This window comes from Haliotis rufescens, unplaced genomic scaffold (genome assembly GCF_023055435.1).
Source record: "Haliotis rufescens isolate VD_foot unplaced genomic scaffold, xgHalRufe1.0.p SCAF_9, whole genome shotgun sequence".
In the NCBI taxonomy this organism is placed as follows: domain Eukaryota; kingdom Metazoa; phylum Mollusca; class Gastropoda; order Lepetellida; family Haliotidae; genus Haliotis; species Haliotis rufescens.
Genome location: NW_025964383.1, coordinates 42,029,975 through 42,049,276, shown reverse-complemented (window position 1 = coordinate 42,049,276; position 19,302 = coordinate 42,029,975). Strand labels below are relative to the sequence as shown.

Below are 19,302 nucleotides of genomic sequence, written 5' to 3'. Positions count from 1 at the left end.
TCTTTCAGGAAAAGGTTATTGGATAAAATGAAGACCCGGATGGGTGGCAGATGCTCCTCCGGTGTGTGGAAGAACTATGGCTTTTTGATGTACATCTTCAGCATATACGGATGGAATTGTGCAGAGTCAGCAGTTTTGCTGCATCTTCCAAACTATTGTATACAACAGGGTTCATCAAAACAAGAAGCAGCTTTCTTGTTTACGATTATGGGCGTCACTAACGTGTTATCCAGACTCTTTACTGGGTTCGCGGCCAATGACGAAGGTGTGAGTAGCTTGATTCTCCACATGGGTCTTTTGGGCGTGGCTGCACTGTTCACATCACTCTTCCCTCTGTACTCTCACACATACGGTGGACAGGTCATGTATGTTGCTGCTTTGGGGATGTATATAGGAGGACCAAACACTCTTTTTACACCAATCGTGTTTCAGCTAGTGGATCAAGAGGATCTGGCATTAGCATTTGGAATGGTGTATTTCTCAGTTGGAATTGGATACATGTCTGGCCCTTCTATTGCAGGTAAAGATAAATATACTCCTAGAACATAACGAAGCACCACCCCATCCCCTGTCTTCAGGAAGGGATGAATTATAATCAATTACGCTGCACCACAAACGTTCATGTAACCCAAACTTTGTGACTACAACTTCAATATTAAGTTCAGTTAAATCAAGTATCTTTCAACCAGATAACCTTTGTCTTTCTATTTAGGAGCTATAGTTGATGGTGGAGCAACGTATACAGAAACTTATCTTTTTGCAGGTATGTGAGGTGAGGTGAGGTGAAATTGGGTTTAACGTCGCGTCCAAGATTATTGCACTTATATAGCGACGTGCATGCATTTGTGTGTGTGTCTGCTTGTACTAGAACGGACTGATGCCGATTTTATAGTGCTAGCCCACTGAGATACCATGCCGCAGTTTAACATGAATACCCCACTCAGACACAGTATACTGACTCCGTTTGCAGGTATGTAAACACATACGGCACAAAGTACAGGTTATGTGTAAATGTCTTCCCTTTTTCATCTCCCTCTGTCAAAATATACTCCGCAGTAAGTAACACTCCATTTTGTCATGCAAGCCCCTATCATTTTCCCTGAAGCTATACCATATATCTACTTAAATTGGAATGGCGTGAAACCCATTTCTGGTGTTCCCCCGCTGTGATGTCGCTGAAATATTGCTCAACTCGTAAAACCCAACTCACTCACTGTGATCAAAATGAAAAATAAATGTTACATCTGGACCAAATTTTGCCATGTCAACTGCAAATCTCTATCATTCACGTATCTCTAATTTCGACAATGGTCCAACAATTGTTAACCAACACCGTAATAGTTGCAAATACAGGCCTCCATCTCTGTCGTTGTTTTACTTGCAGCATCTATGTTCCTGCTGTCTAGTGTAATCATTATGGTCATACCACTGGTCCACAACAGGGATGTACACACTGTCTCGACGTTAAACCAGAAGATGTCTGCAACAAAGTTGGCAGAGGAGACTGGGGAGGAAACATGTGTGATGTATGGGTTGACAAGTTCCAGTTGATATTTGTCGATGAGTGAGTGACTATGGTTGTATGCCGCTTTTAACAATATTCCAGCAATATCACGGCGGGGGACACCACAAATGGGCTTCACACATTTACCCATGTGGGGAATCGAACCCGAGACTTCGGCGTGACGAGGGAACGCTTTAACCACTAGACTACCCCACCGCCCCTATATATGTCAATGACTAATATGACTATAATGTGAGTGAAGTGAAAGTCTAAGCGGCAATATTTCAGCCATATTGTGACGAGATAAATATATACATTCACAATAAATATAGTTATACTGTATAAAACATGTCGCCAAAGGACAGTACTATATTATCACAGATTTACGTTAAAATCAATTTGACAGCATATTGACAGAATAAACTAAAAGTGATGGTGTATTATTATTCCTTATTCCTATACTGTCAAATTTATTTTAACTAAAATCTGAAATAATAATGCATAGTTTCATACCCTTGAAGATTCCGGAGTAGAATAGGTTGAAACTTCAGCAACCTATGCTTGCCGTAAAAGGTGACTGCGTTAAACAACAAACGAACCAGTCATACCAGGAAACACTCTGGTACCTTCTCTGTGTGACAAGCAATACGATAATTTGATGTGAATTGAGATGTTTGTCATGAATACTATCGATTGACCCTTTACAAAGGTGGTTATGCCAGTATTACTATGTCAAGCTATCCGAATTATCACCAGACATCAGAGCCTAGGAATTGAGAATCGGGCAAGAGTCGCACGCTTTTCCTATTTCTTTTACGGCCGGAGGACGGTCAAGGCTCTGGTCGAGACTTTAAACTTGAATCAGCCATGTTCTGACCATCCACGTGGTCGTTCGTCACAACACTTACTTTTGCAGATTCGAGCGTTAAATGCGCCGATTATCCCATTGTCTTGTCCTCGACCTCTTATCAGGTCTCAGGCCTTGACGAAGAAGGGCTTCTGGGCAATCTCGCGAGATTCTCTTCGTTGCGAGAGTTTCCGACTTTTAATGGCCTGTTAATAAATGCTATGAAGAAGAGTTAGTGAGTGAATGACTTTTTAGAGTCACATCTAGGAAGAAGATATAAATAGCTTCGTATTACCTTCTTGCTTCTAGAGTATTCCAAGGGTGTACTACACATCATTATTTCTCCATTATGAGATGAAATTAATCTAATTGAATATTGAAATATGAAATATGAGCATGTTTTTACCAGCTTTTATGAATGAAAGCAAACTAATTGTTTTCATGTTTACATCTACGAACAATACTATTTGTTCTCAGGCCAGGCTGGTAATGGCAATGGCTGCCATGAAGTGATCGCTATTGCTCTGAATTACTTTCTTCTTGGGTTTACCACTATACAATTGGACACCATAATATTAAATTACTAACTTGTCCCATTTTAATTCATGTTTGCAGGAGTCTCTGCTAATTTAGGTGTATTAAAGATGTATCAAATATTCTCTCAAACATATCCATTTTTTAATTCCACGTACACAAATACCATATTATCTCTAGAAGATAATATTGCTGAATGGATAGCAGCTTCTCCGGTTCTAAAGGCACATGGAAGACCAGTGTAGGTCCGTCCCATCGTCATGGTCAATAACAGTTCCGGCTGATGCAACTCTTTTGCCTTTGTCTCGCATCCAAACCATCATCACATGGCCAGCTCGGAAGTAATATGTTGCGAGAGTCCGCGTAAAAAACGCCAATACATATTGAAGTCAATCCCGATAAATATTTACATTTACAATAATAATTTCACTGACTACTTATTTAATGACGTTGTGTTGGCCGTTCAAGATATACCCGTGAAGATCCGGGGTACAATAACTCTTCAGCGACCTATGCTTGACCTTAAAGGCGACTATTCTTGTCATTATTTCCCAATGCGTGGATCGATGCTCATGATGTCAATCACTGGATTATCTGGTCCAGACTCGATTATTTACAGACCGCCGTCATATCGCCGGAATAGTGCTGAGTGCGGGGTTAAGCATCACACAAACAAGATATACACACAAGTAGTTTGTGCAAGGTGAGGATCCTCCGTCCTGTGTCCCTTGTGATGAAAGATGAAAGAATCTTGACTGTGTCGATTTTTTCTTCACAAGGGATACCTATTTCAAAGTTTTATCTATAAAGGATCTTTTGAATACAAGTTCTCATTTAGTTGGTTTTTTTGTTGAAAGAAATCGAATTTTGATTTTGATTAATATATTGTTCATAAAATACAGGATATTTTATAATTGGCAGAATAAATGTTATAACTTAGATTGTTAGTGGCTGTATCCTCGAAGGCGGTTGAAGTAGTGTAAAATGATTGTCCACTGGATAGGGTATCTAAGACCAGGTCGTTCAAAGTAGATTTATTCTCATAACGTCCTTTAATCGTAGAATAATGTGTTAATAATAACCCAAATCAGAAGGGATGATGTAAATCCTGCTGGGGTCCATGCAGGTAGCAAAGGTACTGTATTAGTTGGTTGGTTGGTTTGTTGTTTTACGCCGCACTCAGCAATGTTCCAGCTATATGACGACGGTCTGTAAATAATCGAGTCTGGACCAGACAATCCAGTGATTCACATGGTCCCCAGTATGGTGATCTACCTTCAGAGGCTGGCGATCTATAGCCCTTTTTTATCATGTATTGTTATGTATAGTGCTATCCTTTTATGATTCCATAGTCTGGTCAAGACTCGATCATTTACAGACCGCCGTCATGTAGCTCGCACGGTGCTGGGTGCGGCGTTAACCCGCAAACAAACAAAAAACCTATGTGGAAGTGACCATTTCCTCACAGTACTATGAGCTGTTAACCCATCTGGTGAGCCTCATACAACAAGGTTCCAATTGTAATCAAGCAAATTGGCCATTACGCTTTGATTTGAAACAATGAAACATGATACTTTCAGAAATATCCAGGACCCTGTTCAGGTATTCACAACTCTGAAAAGTATATCTGTAAATCCACACATTCGTAAACTATGGTTTAGCGATGATTGCAAACAGGTTAGAAAGTATACGCGAACGGCAGAAACGTATTTCCGCTGACACCCTATAGTTAAATAATGTCAAGGTATGTATCCAAATTCAATTCATGTACACCTGTGTGAAGGTGTGGCATTTGATTCAAAGAAATAAAGGTCAGGGTTATAATTATTTTTCCAGTATTCAACATCTCAAAGATGGTCATGACATGTTAAAAGATAAATCTGACGTCGCAAATTGAATAGGTCAAACTGTAGCTAAACATTCTTCATTAAACAACTACGATCCTAAATACAAAAAACCAGTCAATTTTAATTTTGATAATGGTGAAGATTACAATGAAGTATGTTTTATTGAAGATCATGCCTTCAAACTTCAGAAGCCAAAACTTTTGAGAAATATGTTTCTTCCAAGTTTCGTCACCTTCTGTTTGCACGTGATTCAAGGTATCACAACAAAAATGTTCATGTTCATGTGAAGTCGGATCATCGTAGTCAGCTGCAAGCATAGTCACCTTTTACGGCAAGCATAGTCACCTTTTACGGCAAGCATAGTCACCTTTTACGGCAGCAAGCATAGTCACCTTTTACGGCAAGCATAGTCGCCTTTTACGGCAAGCATAGTCACCTTTTACGGCAAGCATAGTCACCTTTTACGGCAAGCATAGTCACCTTTTACGGCAAGCATAGTCACCTTTTACGGCAAGCATAGTCGCCTTTTACGGCAAGCATAGTCGCCTTTTACGGCAAGCATAGTCGCCTTTTACGGCAAGCATAGTCACCTTTTACGGCAAGCATAGTCGCCTTTTACGGCAAGCATAGTCGCCTTTTACGGCAAGCATTGTCGCCTTTTACGGCAAGCATTGTCACCTTTTACGGCAAGCATAGCCACCTTTTACGGCAAGCATAGTCGCCTTTTACGGCAAGCATAGTCACCTTTTACGGCAAGCATAGTCACCTTTTACGGCAAGCATAGTCGCCTTTTACGGCAAGCATTGTCGCCTTTTACGGCAAGCATAGTCACCTTTTACGGCAAGCATAGTCGCCTTTTACGGCAAGCATAGTCGCCTTTTACGGCAAGCATTGTCACCTTTTACGGCAAGCATAGTCGCCTTTTACGGCAAGCATTGTCGCCTTTTACGGCAAGCATAGTCGCCTTTTACGGCAAGCATAGTCGCCTTTTACGGCAAGCATAGTCACCTTTTTACGGCAAGCATAGTCACCTTTTACGGCAAGCATAGTCACCTTTTACGGCAAGCATAGTCGCCTTTTACGGCAAGCATAGTCACCTTTTACGGCAAGCATAGTCACCTTTTACGGCAAGCATAGTCGCCTTTTACGGCAAGCATAGTCACCTTTTACGGCAAGCATAGTCACCTTTTACGGCAAGCATAGTCGCCTTTTACTGCAAGCATAGTCGCCTTTTACGGCAAGCATAGTCGCCTTTTACGGCAAGCATGGGTTGCAGAAGACGAATTCTACCCGGAATCTTCCCAGACCCCTAATAAAGATGCATTCCATGATTCACTCGTGACACCTGTACTTGAAACATGTCTCCATGGCGATAACATCTATATCCATTCAAGCAAGCGTCCACCTGGTCATGAAGATCGTTTGTCTAGTGATATAGCATCCTATAAACATTTAGGAGTAAGAAGACGCCCATAAGTATGAACATATCAGTAATGTTTTTAAGAAAACTGGTCCTCTGTGTAATTGCTTGAGAAGTTAAGAATAACGCTGGACCAGGAAAATGCTAGAAATAAAGTATTTATCTTATTTTTTGGTAATCGATCATATCTCTAAAATATCGGATTATTGTACACGACAACAGGAAATAGTCTTTGATTTCATCTTGATGCCTTAAGACCAGGACCGCCTCCGTGGTCTAGAGGTAGAGCGTCCGCCCGGAGAGCGGAAGGTCCGGAGTTCGATCCCCGGCCGCGTCATACCAATAGACGTTAAAAGATGGTACTTGTTGTTACCCTATCTGGCGCTCGGCATTATGGGGCTAAAACAAGGAATGGTCGGCTCGGAGTCAGTATACTGTGTCTGCGTTGGGTATTCATGTTAAACTGCGGCATGGTATCCCAGTGAGCTAGCTCTTTAAATCGGCAGCGTCCGGTCTAGTACAAGCAGCCACACACACACCCAAGCATGCACGTCGCTATATAAGTGCAATAATCTTGGACGCGACGTTAAACCCCATTTCACCTCACCTTAAGACCAACATTGGGGTATAAACCATAGTAATTTATGTGTAGAAAGGTCTACAGCCTCTTAAGAACGTAAGAGAAATAAAAAAAACTATGTTTATATTGCAAAAAATAAATGATGAACAATACTGCCTCAAAATATCTATGTAATCTTGTCCCACGTCAGATAGACATCATTACACATAGTATGCATTTACAAGAAATACTTTGCAAGATGTGAGGTGAGGTGAAATGGGGTTTAACGTCGCGTCCAAGATTATTGCACTTATATAGAGACGTGCATGTACGTGTGTGTGTTTGTGTGGCTGCTTGTACTAGTCCGGACTGATGCCGATTTATAGTGCTAGCTCACTGAGATACCATGCCGCAGTTTAACATGAATACCCCACTCAGACACAGTATACTGACTCCGAGCCGACCAGTCCTTGTTTTAACCCCTTAATGCCGAGCGCCAGACAGGGTAACAACAAGTACCATCTTTTAACGTCTTTTGGTATGACGCGGTCGGGGATCGAACCCCGGACCTTCCGCTCTCCGGGCGGACGCTCTACCACTAGACCACGGAGGCGGTCACTTTGCAAGACATCGCTGTGCAGTAAGTCCTTTCTTCCAGATACTTCACGCCTTTTGAATCTGTTCCCAGATGATGTTAAGCATTCTAGTTGGTTGGTTTGTTGTTTTACGCCGCACTCAGCATTATTCCAGCAATATGACTGCGGTCAGTAAACAATCGAGTCTGGCCCAGACAATCCAGTGATTGATATCACGAGCATCGATCCACGCAATTGGGGGTTTTACACATGCTTGGAAAATTGCATATGCTTTCACTAACATTACGGTACTCGTTATTGTCAAATTGTCGATACAAGGGTCATATATCTTATCAACATCATACTCCACTAACTTAAGGATACCTGTGGTACCCGAAAACGACTCGAGAAATTCCTTTTTGCACCTACACATTCGAACCTCGCTTTGTCGAACTCGTGGAGACCTGGAAGCATGTTCAACTGATTAGGAGTTGGAGACAACCAGTACAGTGAAGTTTCAAAAACCAAACATCATGTTTTGAGAGATTGTTACCAAGTCCGGATCCATCACTCGACTTCAAGACATACGGCTCCTGGTGGGGAAGGGGGGACCACTCAGCCGTATTATGTGTCTCACTGTCGCTGTCTGGATCGGACCCGTGAAGATTCCGGGGTAGAATAAGTCTTCAGCAACCCATGCTTGCCGTTAAAGGTGACTATGCTTGTCGTAAAAGGCGACTAACGGGATCGGGTGGTCAGGCTCGCTGACTTGGTTCATGCATGTCATCGTATCCCAAATGCGTCGATTGATGCTCATGATATCGATCACTGGATTGTCTGTTCCAGACTCGATTATTTACAGACCGCCGTCATATAGCTGGAATATTGCTGAGTGCGGCGTTAAACAACAAACAAACAAACAAACAAACAAACCAACCGTCTGGATCGGCATCGTTGTATACTCATGGCCCAACTATAACATGTAATAGTAGATTCACTAACATAATCTTATTCCGTATTACTCATTTCTCACTTTTCACGTGTCAACAATGGTCACGTGACAACACTTCAGCAACTTGCTGCCGATGTGTATTCATCTTTGATATAAGGTGTACTTGTTGCGGCAATGGCAATGAGGTCTATCAATTGTGTGTGATTATACCTTTTGATAATTCCTCCAATAAGCTTCACCTCGATTGATGACAACATGTTTGGTCAATTGCTACATAAACTGCCGGGCAAAAGAGTGAGTGAGTGAGTGAGTGAGTTGGATTTAACGCCGCTTTTAACAATATTCCAGTTATATCACGGCGTGTCAGCTTGATGCGGGAGGAAAGCCCGAAGTGATGCAGGTCTCAGACGTTTACCACTTCGGTGAAACCCACGGGCACGGGTATGGTGCTGACAAACCTAGAAACATAATCGGGGCGAACCGGGATTCGAACCCACAATCCTAGGTTTCTGGCGTGCCCAAGGGACCCAACTCTGCACAGCGAATCGCGGTGCCTTAGACGTCCTATTGTATCCCTTAGGGTCACCCTGTGGAGTCCAACACCCGTGGTCTGACTGATCTTGCCCAGACCCATGTTCTGCCAGTCTGTCTGTAACGTCAAAAACAGTCTGTCGGCGGTTGCACTTGTTCAAGTTGCTTGCAATCTTGAAGCAGATGGCACCCATTTGCCTCATCCATATGTCACCCTCATCTTGTACAGTTAAAAGTTAGATATATTTTATGATTTTGCATTACCGGTGATATTTGGGCAACGATCCAGTGTAATGTATGCCATTATTGCACGTGTATTTTTACGGGTACCCATTAAAAAATGAGTTTGCCAATATATCACTGATGCACGTGCATGTTCCAAAAACTGTTGTGTTTTATTTTGTATCCTTATGCATCCATCTGGAGGTATGTGGCAATGTGAATGTTTGTCGAAAGAGGCTACTAATGGGATCAGGTGGTCAGGCTCGCTGGCCAGTTGCTGGCAGTGGTAGCTCGATGCTCATTATGTCAATCACTGGGTTGTCTGGTCCCTTAACGATTATTCACAGACCGCCGTCATATAGCTGGGATATTGCTCAGTGCGGCGTTAAACAACAAACAAACGTCAAACAATTTGCCTCTGTTCTCAGTCTCTCATCATCACTGAATGTTCTTACCAAACAGGTATCAATATGGCTTTATATTCAGCACTAATATCTAACTTCTGTTCGCAATCACTTTGATATGGCTTCGTCTTCATCACTAGCATCTAGCTTCTGTTCTCAATCACTTCGCCAACCAGATGATATGGTTTCGTCTTCATCACTAGCATCTAGCTTCTGTTCTCAATCACTTTGCCAAACAGGTGATATGGCTTCGTCTTCAGCACTAACATCTAACTTCTGTTCTCAATCACTTCGCCAAACAGGTGATATGGCTTCGTCTTCAGCACTAACATCTAACTTCTGTTCTCAATCACTTCGCCAAACTGGTAATATGGCTTCGTTTAAATCAATAGCATCTAGTTTCTGTCCTCAATCACTCTCACTGGATGGTCTTTCCAAGCAGGTATCAGTATGTCCTTCATCTACGAACTACCACAAGACCCATCCTGTTCTGGCAACCATCTAGACCCCTCATTCACCTCTTCCTCTATATTCACGGAAATGTCTTGGTTCATATTTGAAATCAGTTTGTTGTCCACACTTTGAGCAATTGGAATGAGCATGATCAGCACGCTTGATAGCAGGAACATGGATGCTGGAATTGAGAAAAAGTATGAAGACGTTTAGTCAGAAATCTTGTGATCATTCAGTCAAAAGAGGAAATCAATTTTATAAGATGTTCACGATTTTAAAACAAATGTTTGACTTTTTTTAAATGTCATAAAAATGGAAATGAGTACGTGAAATTTATTCTTCTGAGTTCGAATTCTTTATGAGAAAAACTTACGAGACACTAGGAGCTATCAATGGGGCTGAAAGGGTCATTATCCTGACGACAGCTATAGAAATGTACTGTGGCCAATATACGGATACAGAAATGTACCCCGGCTGGGGCAACTGGACGAGTCCGCTCAACGTTGCGCGAACTGGTAGGTGGAAGACTTAATCACACCAACAACATTCTATTCCAAGCAAACCAAAAACGGTTTCACGGAACGTTGCGTGGATTCGCCCAGCGTTGACCTTAGCCTGTACGTACATGCAAACAAATAGCTTTGTGTATACGTCGCTCCGCTGTCAACTATGGCACCTGGATAAAAAGAAAATGTTATGCCTCAGATGCTGAAGTTGCTTTTTCGCCATGTTTCGGATTTTACGTGCGCTTGTAAGAATCTAACTGCATACAGAGTACTTCAGATAGTCTCATTGTATCTATTGAAATACGTCTTTCCGTCCGTCCATCCGCTTCCCAAAGGGGACAAATTTTCTCAAAAACTATTTAAGTTAGAAAAAAAGAAAATTTATACACTGATGTTACTGGTTTAATCTTAGATGAGTTCGGAAATTGGTGTCTTAAATTATTTTTTACAGAGTTACGGCCCTTGCTCCATTCATTTCAACTTTGTTACACACTACGCGCAATGGTGACAAGTTTTCTCAGAAATTACTAAAATTACATGAATAAAAGTTTGCATGCTTATCTAAGAGATACTTGTCAAGACTGAGTTTGGAAATTGGTCCCGTAAACTATTTCATTCCAGGGTAACAGCCCTTACTCCATGCTTTTCGACTTTCTGCATAGTGTCTGCAATGGGGACTTGTGAAGACAGAGATGGAAAAATGGTGCCATAAATTACTTTTTGTTTCCAGAGAAGGAGCCTTTTGTGTACATTAATTTCACATTTAAGCAATTTGTCTGATGCCTATCTCTTCTTAATGCTTTATAGGACTCTTTTTAAGGTTTATATGAACAAACAGTTCTAATGTGCCCCATTGACCCATGTGGGATGGAGACAACACTTGAAGTGATGTCAGAAACCAATGTTAAGACGTTTGTGTTGAGCTTGGTACAAGTACACTCTCTGAGAGCAGTACTTGTTTCTGTTCTGTGTTTATAGTTCACACACATTAGCCCAAAGTGGCACAATTGTCTTTCAAGCATATCCTAATGCACAGAGGTATACTGTGGGAACAAAGGATTTTCATGAGATTGTTACCTTGCAAGAAATGCCTCGTCTATAAAGAAGAAACCCAAAACTTTGTAAATCGTCAAAGGGCTGACATTGCACCTTTTGCTGCCACTATTTAGAGGCCCCATTACCCACCCTAGCCAATATGTGATAGATAAAGAGTGTTCTTTGGGGGTATACTTGTGGCGATAATATTTCAGCACGATACATCACAAAATAGCCATTACCTGCAACAGGAGGACCAGTCATGTATCCGATTCCAGCAGTGCAGTACACCATCCCAAATCCTAACGCTAGATCCTCTTTATCCAACAACAGAAACAGTATTGGCGTGAAGAGAGTATTTACTCCCCCTATGTACATCCCCGTCGCAGCAGCAAACATAACCTGCCCACTGTACGCGTGAGAGTACAGAGGGAAGAGTGATGTGAAGAGGGACGCCACACCCATTTGTCCCATGTGGAGAATCAAGCTACTCACACGTTCGTCATTGGCCGCGAACCCAGTAAAGAGTCTGGATAACACGTTAGTGACGCCCATAATCGTGAACAAGAAAGCTGCTTCTTGTTTTGATGAACCCTGTTGTATACAATAGTTTGGAAGATGCAACAAAACTGCTGACTCTGCACAATTCCATCCAAAGATGCTGAGGACGTATAACAAGAAGCCATAGTTCTTCCATATCCTAGAGGAACATCTGCCACCCATTCGTTCCTTCGATTTTGTCCACATTTTTGTCAAAAGAAGCATACATGACTGAGATTCTAAACGTTGACTGCTTGTTGATTTTGATTTATTGTGATTTTCTTCCAAGGGTCTCATTAGACATCCGAATATGGAGAAATGAAGGGCAATCCCTGCGACGACAAGTAAGGCTCCCTGAAGGCTGTACATGTCGATGAGGTAGCGAATGACAGGCGGACCAACAAACATCCCGAGACCTGCTCCTGCCATCGTTATTCCAGCTGCTATTGGGCGCAGTTTCTTAAAATACAAACCGACCATCACGTTCCCTGGTAGAAAGCCAAACCCATATCCGATACCTAAAGAAAAGATATTGATTCAAAGTTTACTATGGAACAGGAATATACGAAATCAACCTGGGGTCCTTCAACAAACTATGCATTCTTTGTAGCTTGAATTTCTTGTCTGATCATGTCTGATGATCGAGTGTTTTTTTTTATTTTTACCAAATGTTTCTGGGTTTTTTTTTCATGTGAACAATTTACTTTGTATGTTATGGGTGCCATCGGTGGGACAAGAGCCATTCACCTTTTCGCGAAGATCTGGTAACTCGTATCGTCACAAGATGATAGTGATTCATGAACACATGCTAGGATATAGTCGACACTTATATGTGAATCAACAAAGATGAAGGCGTCAGACATATAGATGACACTTTTCCTTATACAATGAAAACCTTTAAATTCGAACAAAAAGAGCATTGGACAATGGGAGGAATCCTATTCTTATAAAGTAACCAGTAACTATGATTCTAATCCTTCGCCATAACTGAAACATAAAGTAGAAAATGTATAAATAACTCCTCTTGCTAGCTATTTGTCCCATTATACAAAGTAAATGACAAAAGTACATACCACCCACAATGCCAAAGGTACCCATCATTGATGATAGATTCTTTGAAAATGATGCACCTAGGAGTCCAAGCATCGCAATGACACCTCCAAATACTGTACAACTGCGACATCCGAATATATTAATGCCTATGCCAATGAAAGGTCCTGAAACGAATAAAAAAATGTTTAAAATATACATACACACAGGTGCTTACGAAACCCTATTATGTGAAAGAAAAATAGTGTATTCAGACAGGTAGACCTGAAATCGTAGCACATTGGTCTTATCGTCGATTTGACTCCCAGTGTCGCCCAAGTTATGTAATATATAACATATTTATGCTCCAATATTTTTACGAAAGACGTCTGCGACCTGCACCGTACCGTTTTTGGCTTATGGTTGGTAGTAATACTGGTCAAAGAAGAATTAACTCGGCCATGCAACCGCTTGTGATTGATGGGTGATTTCACGTTGGCTACTGTGTTGGTGAGTGAGTGAGTGAGTTGGGTTTAACACCGTAGCGAATAGTGGGACATTAGACGACTGAGTCGCCAGTGCCCCTTACAGAACTGGTATTATTTGTACGCGTTCAGTGCCAACAGTACGGCTTTGTTTTGAAGTATTGGGGAAGTATTCTTCTAATCTTAAATACTGTATGTATTTGGGGAATGTTATGAACAGCTGCGTATATAATGTGATGAGAGCTACATTAATGTCACAGATCTGAAAATAGTATTTGCATGATTGAACTCGCCTAACAAATTTTCGATTCCGATAATAGATGTTCCAACGGCAGCAGTAACAGCAAGATCTCCTTCAAATTCTTCCAGCAATGCTTCAGTGATGACTCCCACAGAATAGCACATGAAGCCATTCAGAAACATACAGAAGAAGCCACAGGTCAGGATGACCCACGCCCAGCCTCCGTCGATGTTCTTCGATGTACTCTCCATACCAAGTTATTGCTGAAAATATGAATACGATTTGTTAACTTGCTGTGTAAAGCCACCCCTAGCAATAACCCAATTGTGTGTCTTTAGATAATTCAGTCATGGCAACAATCCAGAGATGGGATCGATCCACACACATGGTATACGATGGCACGCAATCAATAGGACCACTGTTCTTCTCTATAGTAGATAGATCTATAGGCCCTATCGCCAATTCAGAAAACAAGCAAGACTGAAGACTGTAGTGAAAGTTTATATCAAAGTTCAGTTCATATTTCATAGCGTGTTGATCTCTTACGACAAACCTGATCATGTGGAAGGCGTCTATATTCTTAACCGGAATATCCACGTGATGTCATTGATAAACACGAAGTGTGATAGGTTTTAGAATAGCAATATGTCAAAAGACACATCCCAAATACTACACCATATACGTCAAGGATATCACATAATAACCTGAAGATATGCCAAGAGGCAAATGCTTGCCATTCTAGGTAAGTACTGTGCATATATACGGCCTGTCCTCCATCCTAGAAAAACATAACATGTTCAAGGATTACTCAAAGATAGAAAAACTTACAAGGCTGTGTGGCTCCTCCTTTCAAATACAGATCCATTCGGTGTTATCCAAACATTAGGAAACACTAGGAAGGAGGCAATCCCACATACACTATACGTATCAATGTCCCCAACCAATGTGGTGAAACTTTCTGGCCTGCAGGGAATGGAAACCAAAAAGTAAGTGAGTGAGTGTGATGGGTTAAACGCCGCTTTTAACAGTATTCCAGTTATATCACGGCGTGTCAGCTTAATGTGGGAGGAAAGCCCGAAGTGATGCAGGTCTTAGACGTTTACAACTTCGGTGAAACCCACGAGCACGGGTATGGTGCTGACAAACCTAGAAACATAATCAGGGCGAACCGGGATTCGAACCCACAATCATAGGTACTGACGTACCCAAGGGGCGCAACTCTGCACGGCAAATGCGACGCCTTAGACGACTGGGACCTCCTTGGAATCTGGAATATACGAGGTATAATGTATGGAACAAGCGAACTTTGCACCAGACTAGATAGCACTGATATATTCTTTGTAAGTGAGAATGTCATTTACTGATAGTGTACATAATGATTTTTATGTCTACTGCAAAAGCAGCTGTAGTTATACTACTATAATAAACCTTCTGACCTGTATAATAACCTTTAAAGAGTTACGTTTGGTCTGGGCTGGTTATAATGCTTAGAATTTGTTGTCGGGGAATTAGCGTGGGACCGCATACCTTAAAACAACCAAGAGAAGCATCTATTAGTGGCCAGTCTTTAGTCCGTGTATCTCATCAGTCATTTTTATATCACAATAAAACATAAAGCAAAGTACAACCTAAAGCAATTAAAGTATTCCGAAAACTATGAATTAACAGTTACAGTATAAATCTTTCTGATAATGTATCATACAATAAACAATTGCATTTAACAATGAAACGAAGACATTTTACATTTGGTTGAAAAATAAAATACACGTGATATAGCGCAATTAAGGACAATGTATTGTAATATAAATAAGATGACTCTTCGTAAGACACGTACAATATGTGTTACCAATAACTAAAATAATCTTACATGATCTTTGATGTTTATGAAGAACGTAATGATGAGCTTTACTTTAATACAACCTTACAGTACAAAAATATTAAATATAAAATTGCTAGTTAAATAATATGGCCACATGTTTTATATCTAAACTACCAAAAGTCACATGCCCGACGGCATGTCATTGAATATGTACAATGTAGAGATAAATAGAGCTTAATAACACTGAAATGTAGCAATACATGATCAACTGAATAAAATCAACAAGTGTTATGTGCGCTCACGGGTTTTGCGCGTACAGTATAGTTGCCTCGCTTAATAAGTATTAATATTTCCACCGCGGTGATAATATTTCCACACCGGTGAAAACTATTTACACTGCGGTGGAAATATGATCACGGTCGTGGAAATATGATCACGGTCGTGGAAATATGATCACGGTCGTGGAAATATGATCACTGTCGTGGAAATACTTTTCTGTATTTTCATTTTAGTTTCTGACATTTTCGCTTTTGTTTTTGACATTTTCATTTTTGTTTTTGACATTTTCATTTTAGTTTTGGACCTTTTCGTTTTTGTTTTGGACATTTCCATTTTAGTTTTTGACATTTTCACTTCACATTTCAGCGATTCTATAGCTACTTGAAAGTACATTTTCCATGTTTTAGGTTGTTTTTACATCTGGTTTTTCACATATGTGTGTGACAAATTGTTTTAATTTGCACAAGGCTACGATAAAAGTAAGTGAAATATCAGACTCCATGTACCTTATGGCCACCGCAGGTTTCCAAAAGAAACACCTGATGTAATTCCAGGATATCCCTTCAAAGATATATGGATAGATAGATCAGTGTGCACTTCTTCTCTTGTAGAAACTTCCTAAAACAAAATCAAGGTTTATCTTTAAACATCTCTTCATGACCAGGCTATCACAGTCATTGAGAAGCGGAAATGGGATATGAAGTCGCCAATCTTTAACATGTTACGGCCTGCCAAAAAATATAAACTGGGCGATGAAATAGACAACTTTGTATATAAGTTTTATTCAGAAGACATTTGGGACCAAATTAGTTGAGCAAGGTGCACGCCACCATGATACGTTAGCAGTATGAAAACTGCAGACCAGATTATGACTTTCTAAATACATCGTTATTAGATCCGGTAGTGCATAGGGGTTATGGAAACTTGCTAACTTACACTCAGATAACTTTGCTGATATTGCCAGGCTTGCACGCACAGGATCATCCTCTTTACATCTGTCTGTGCCCAAAAGACATATGCCAATATATTCGCCATGTCACTAAGATGCATACATTTGTCATGACAGACATGTCAATAAGATGCATACATACGTCATGACTGAGACATGTCACTAAGATGCATACATACGTCATGACTGAGACATGTCAATAAGATGCATACATACGTCCTGACTGAGACATGTTACTTAGATGCATACATACGTCATGACTGAGACATGTCAATGAGTTGCATAGATACGTCATGACTGAGACATGCCACTAAGATGCATACATACGTCATGACTGAGATACACCAGTAAGATACATTAATTCGAAATGACAGAGAGATGTCAAAAAGATCCATACACATGACATGCTAGAGATATGTCAATAAAATACATACATGTGTCATGGTAGAGATGTCTCAATATAATACACACACGTGTCATGCTAGAGATATGTCAATACAATACACACACACGTGCCATGGTAGAGATATGTCAAAACAATGCACACACGTGTCATCCTAGAGATATGTCAATACAATACACATACGTGCCATGCTAGAGATCTCAATACAATACACACACGTGCCATGCTGGAGATATGTCAATAAGGTACACACACGTGCCATGCTTGAGATATGACAATACAATACACACATGTGCCATGCTAGAGATATGTCAATACAATACACACACATGCCATCTTAGAGATATGTCAATACAATACACACGTGTGTCATACTAGAGATGTCTCAATACAATATACATACGTGTCATGCTAGAGATATGGCAATACAATACACACACGTGCGCCATTCTAGAGATCTCAATACAATACACACACGTGTGTCATACTAGAGATGTCTCAATATACTATACATACGTGTCATGCTAGAGATATGGCAATACAATACACACACGTGCGCCATGCTACAGATGTCTCAATACAATACACACACGTGCCATGCTGGAGATATGTCAATAAGGTACACACACGTGCCATGCTTGAGATATGACAATACAATATACGAATGTGCCATGCTAGAGATATGTCAATACAATACACACACATGCAATCTTAGAGATATGTCAATACAATACACACGTGTGTCATACTAGAGATGTCTCAATACATTATACATACGTGTCATGCTAGAGATATGGCAATACAATACACACACGTGCGCCATGCTAGAGATCTCAATACAATACACACACGTGCCATGCTGGAGATGTGTCAATACAATACCACCGTGTGTCATACTAGAGATGTCTCAATACACTAATACATACGTGTCATGCTAGAGATATGGCAATACAATACACACACGTGCCATGCTTGAGATATGACAATACAATACACACATGTGCCATGCTAGAGATATGTCAATACAATACACACACATGCAATCTTAGATATATGTCAATACAATACACAAAAACGTGTCATGCTAGAGATATGTCTATACGATTCACACACGTGTCATGCTAGAGATATTTCAATACGATTCACACACGTGTCATGCTGGAGATATGTCAATACGATTCACACACGTGTCATTTTTGAGATATGTCAATACGATTCACACACGTGTCATTTTTGAGATATGTCAATACAATACACACACGTGCGCCATGCTAGAGATCTCAATACAATACACACACGTGCCATGCTGGAGATGTGTCAATACAATACACACGTGTCATTTTTGAGATATGTCAATACGATTCACACACGTGTCATGCTAGAGATATGGCAATACAACACACACACGTGCGCCATGCTAGAGATCTCAATAAGGTACACACACGTGTCATGCTGGAGATGTGTCAATACAATACACGCGTGTGTCATACTAGAGATGTCTCAATACACTAATACATACGTGTCATACTAGAGATGTCTCAATGCAATATACATACGTGTCATGCTAGAGATATGGCAATACAATACACACACGTGTCATGCGAGAGATATGTCAATACAATACACACACGTGCCATGCTTGAGAAAAGGCAATACAATACACAAAAACGTGTCATGTTAGAAATATGGCAACACAATACACAAAAACGTGTCATGCTAGAGATATGTCAATACGATTCACACACGTGTCATGCTAGAGATATGTCAATACGATTCACACACGTGTCATTTTTGAGATATGTCAATACGATTCACACACGTGTCATTTTTGAGATATGTCAATACGATTCACACACGTGTCATGCTAGAGATATGGCAATACAATTCACACACGTGTCATGCTAGAGATATGACCATACGATTCACACACGTGTCATGCTAGAGATATGTCAATACGATTCACACACGTGTCATTTTAGAGATATGTCAATACGATACACACACGTGTCATGCTAGAGATATGTCAATACGATTCACACACGTGTCATGCTGGAGATATTTCAATACGATACACACACGTGTCATGCTAGAGATATGTCAATACAATACACACACGTGTCATGCCAGAGATATGTCAATACGATTCACACACGTGTCATGCTAGAGAT

The 19,302-nt window shown here is 40.7% G+C and overlaps 1 protein-coding gene and 1 long non-coding RNA gene across 7 annotated transcripts in view; one reads left to right on the top strand and one right to left on the bottom strand.

Annotated features, from left to right (window-relative positions):
• The first annotated feature begins 452 nt into the window (after nt 1–452).
• On the top strand, nt 453–1,557 carry LOC124111041. Its single transcript, XR_007219582.1, has 3 exons — nt 453–520; nt 713–763; nt 1,385–1,557. It is a non-coding gene; the product is annotated as an uncharacterized LOC124111041 (long non-coding RNA).
• A 7,588-nt stretch (nt 1,558–9,145) lies between these two features.
• LOC124111074 (monocarboxylate transporter 14-like) overlaps nt 9,146–19,302 on the bottom strand; it is a 29,310-nt gene continuing 19,153 nt past the window's right edge. The window contains exons 3-10 of one of the 6 annotated variants that reach the window (XM_048390680.1): nt 16,719–16,781; nt 16,289–16,400; nt 14,890–14,951; nt 13,737–13,947; nt 13,003–13,146; nt 11,632–12,447; nt 10,474–10,524; nt 9,146–10,029 (exon numbers count right to left, since the gene is read on the bottom strand). In XM_048390680.1, the coding sequence (XP_048246637.1) occupies nt 9,857–10,029; nt 10,474–10,524; nt 11,632–12,447; nt 13,003–13,146; nt 13,737–13,935 (1,383 nt within the window). In that variant the 5' untranslated portion in view covers nt 13,936–13,947; nt 14,890–14,951; nt 16,289–16,400; nt 16,719–16,781 and the 3' untranslated portion in view covers nt 9,146–9,856. Of the gene's footprint in view, nt 10,030–10,473; nt 10,525–11,631; nt 12,448–13,002; nt 13,147–13,736; nt 13,948–14,512; nt 14,741–14,889; nt 14,952–16,288; nt 16,401–16,718; nt 16,782–19,302 lie in introns of those variants that run through there. The other 5 variants (XM_046470624.2, XM_046470631.2, XM_046470630.2 and 2 more) reach the window with 5 other exon arrangements.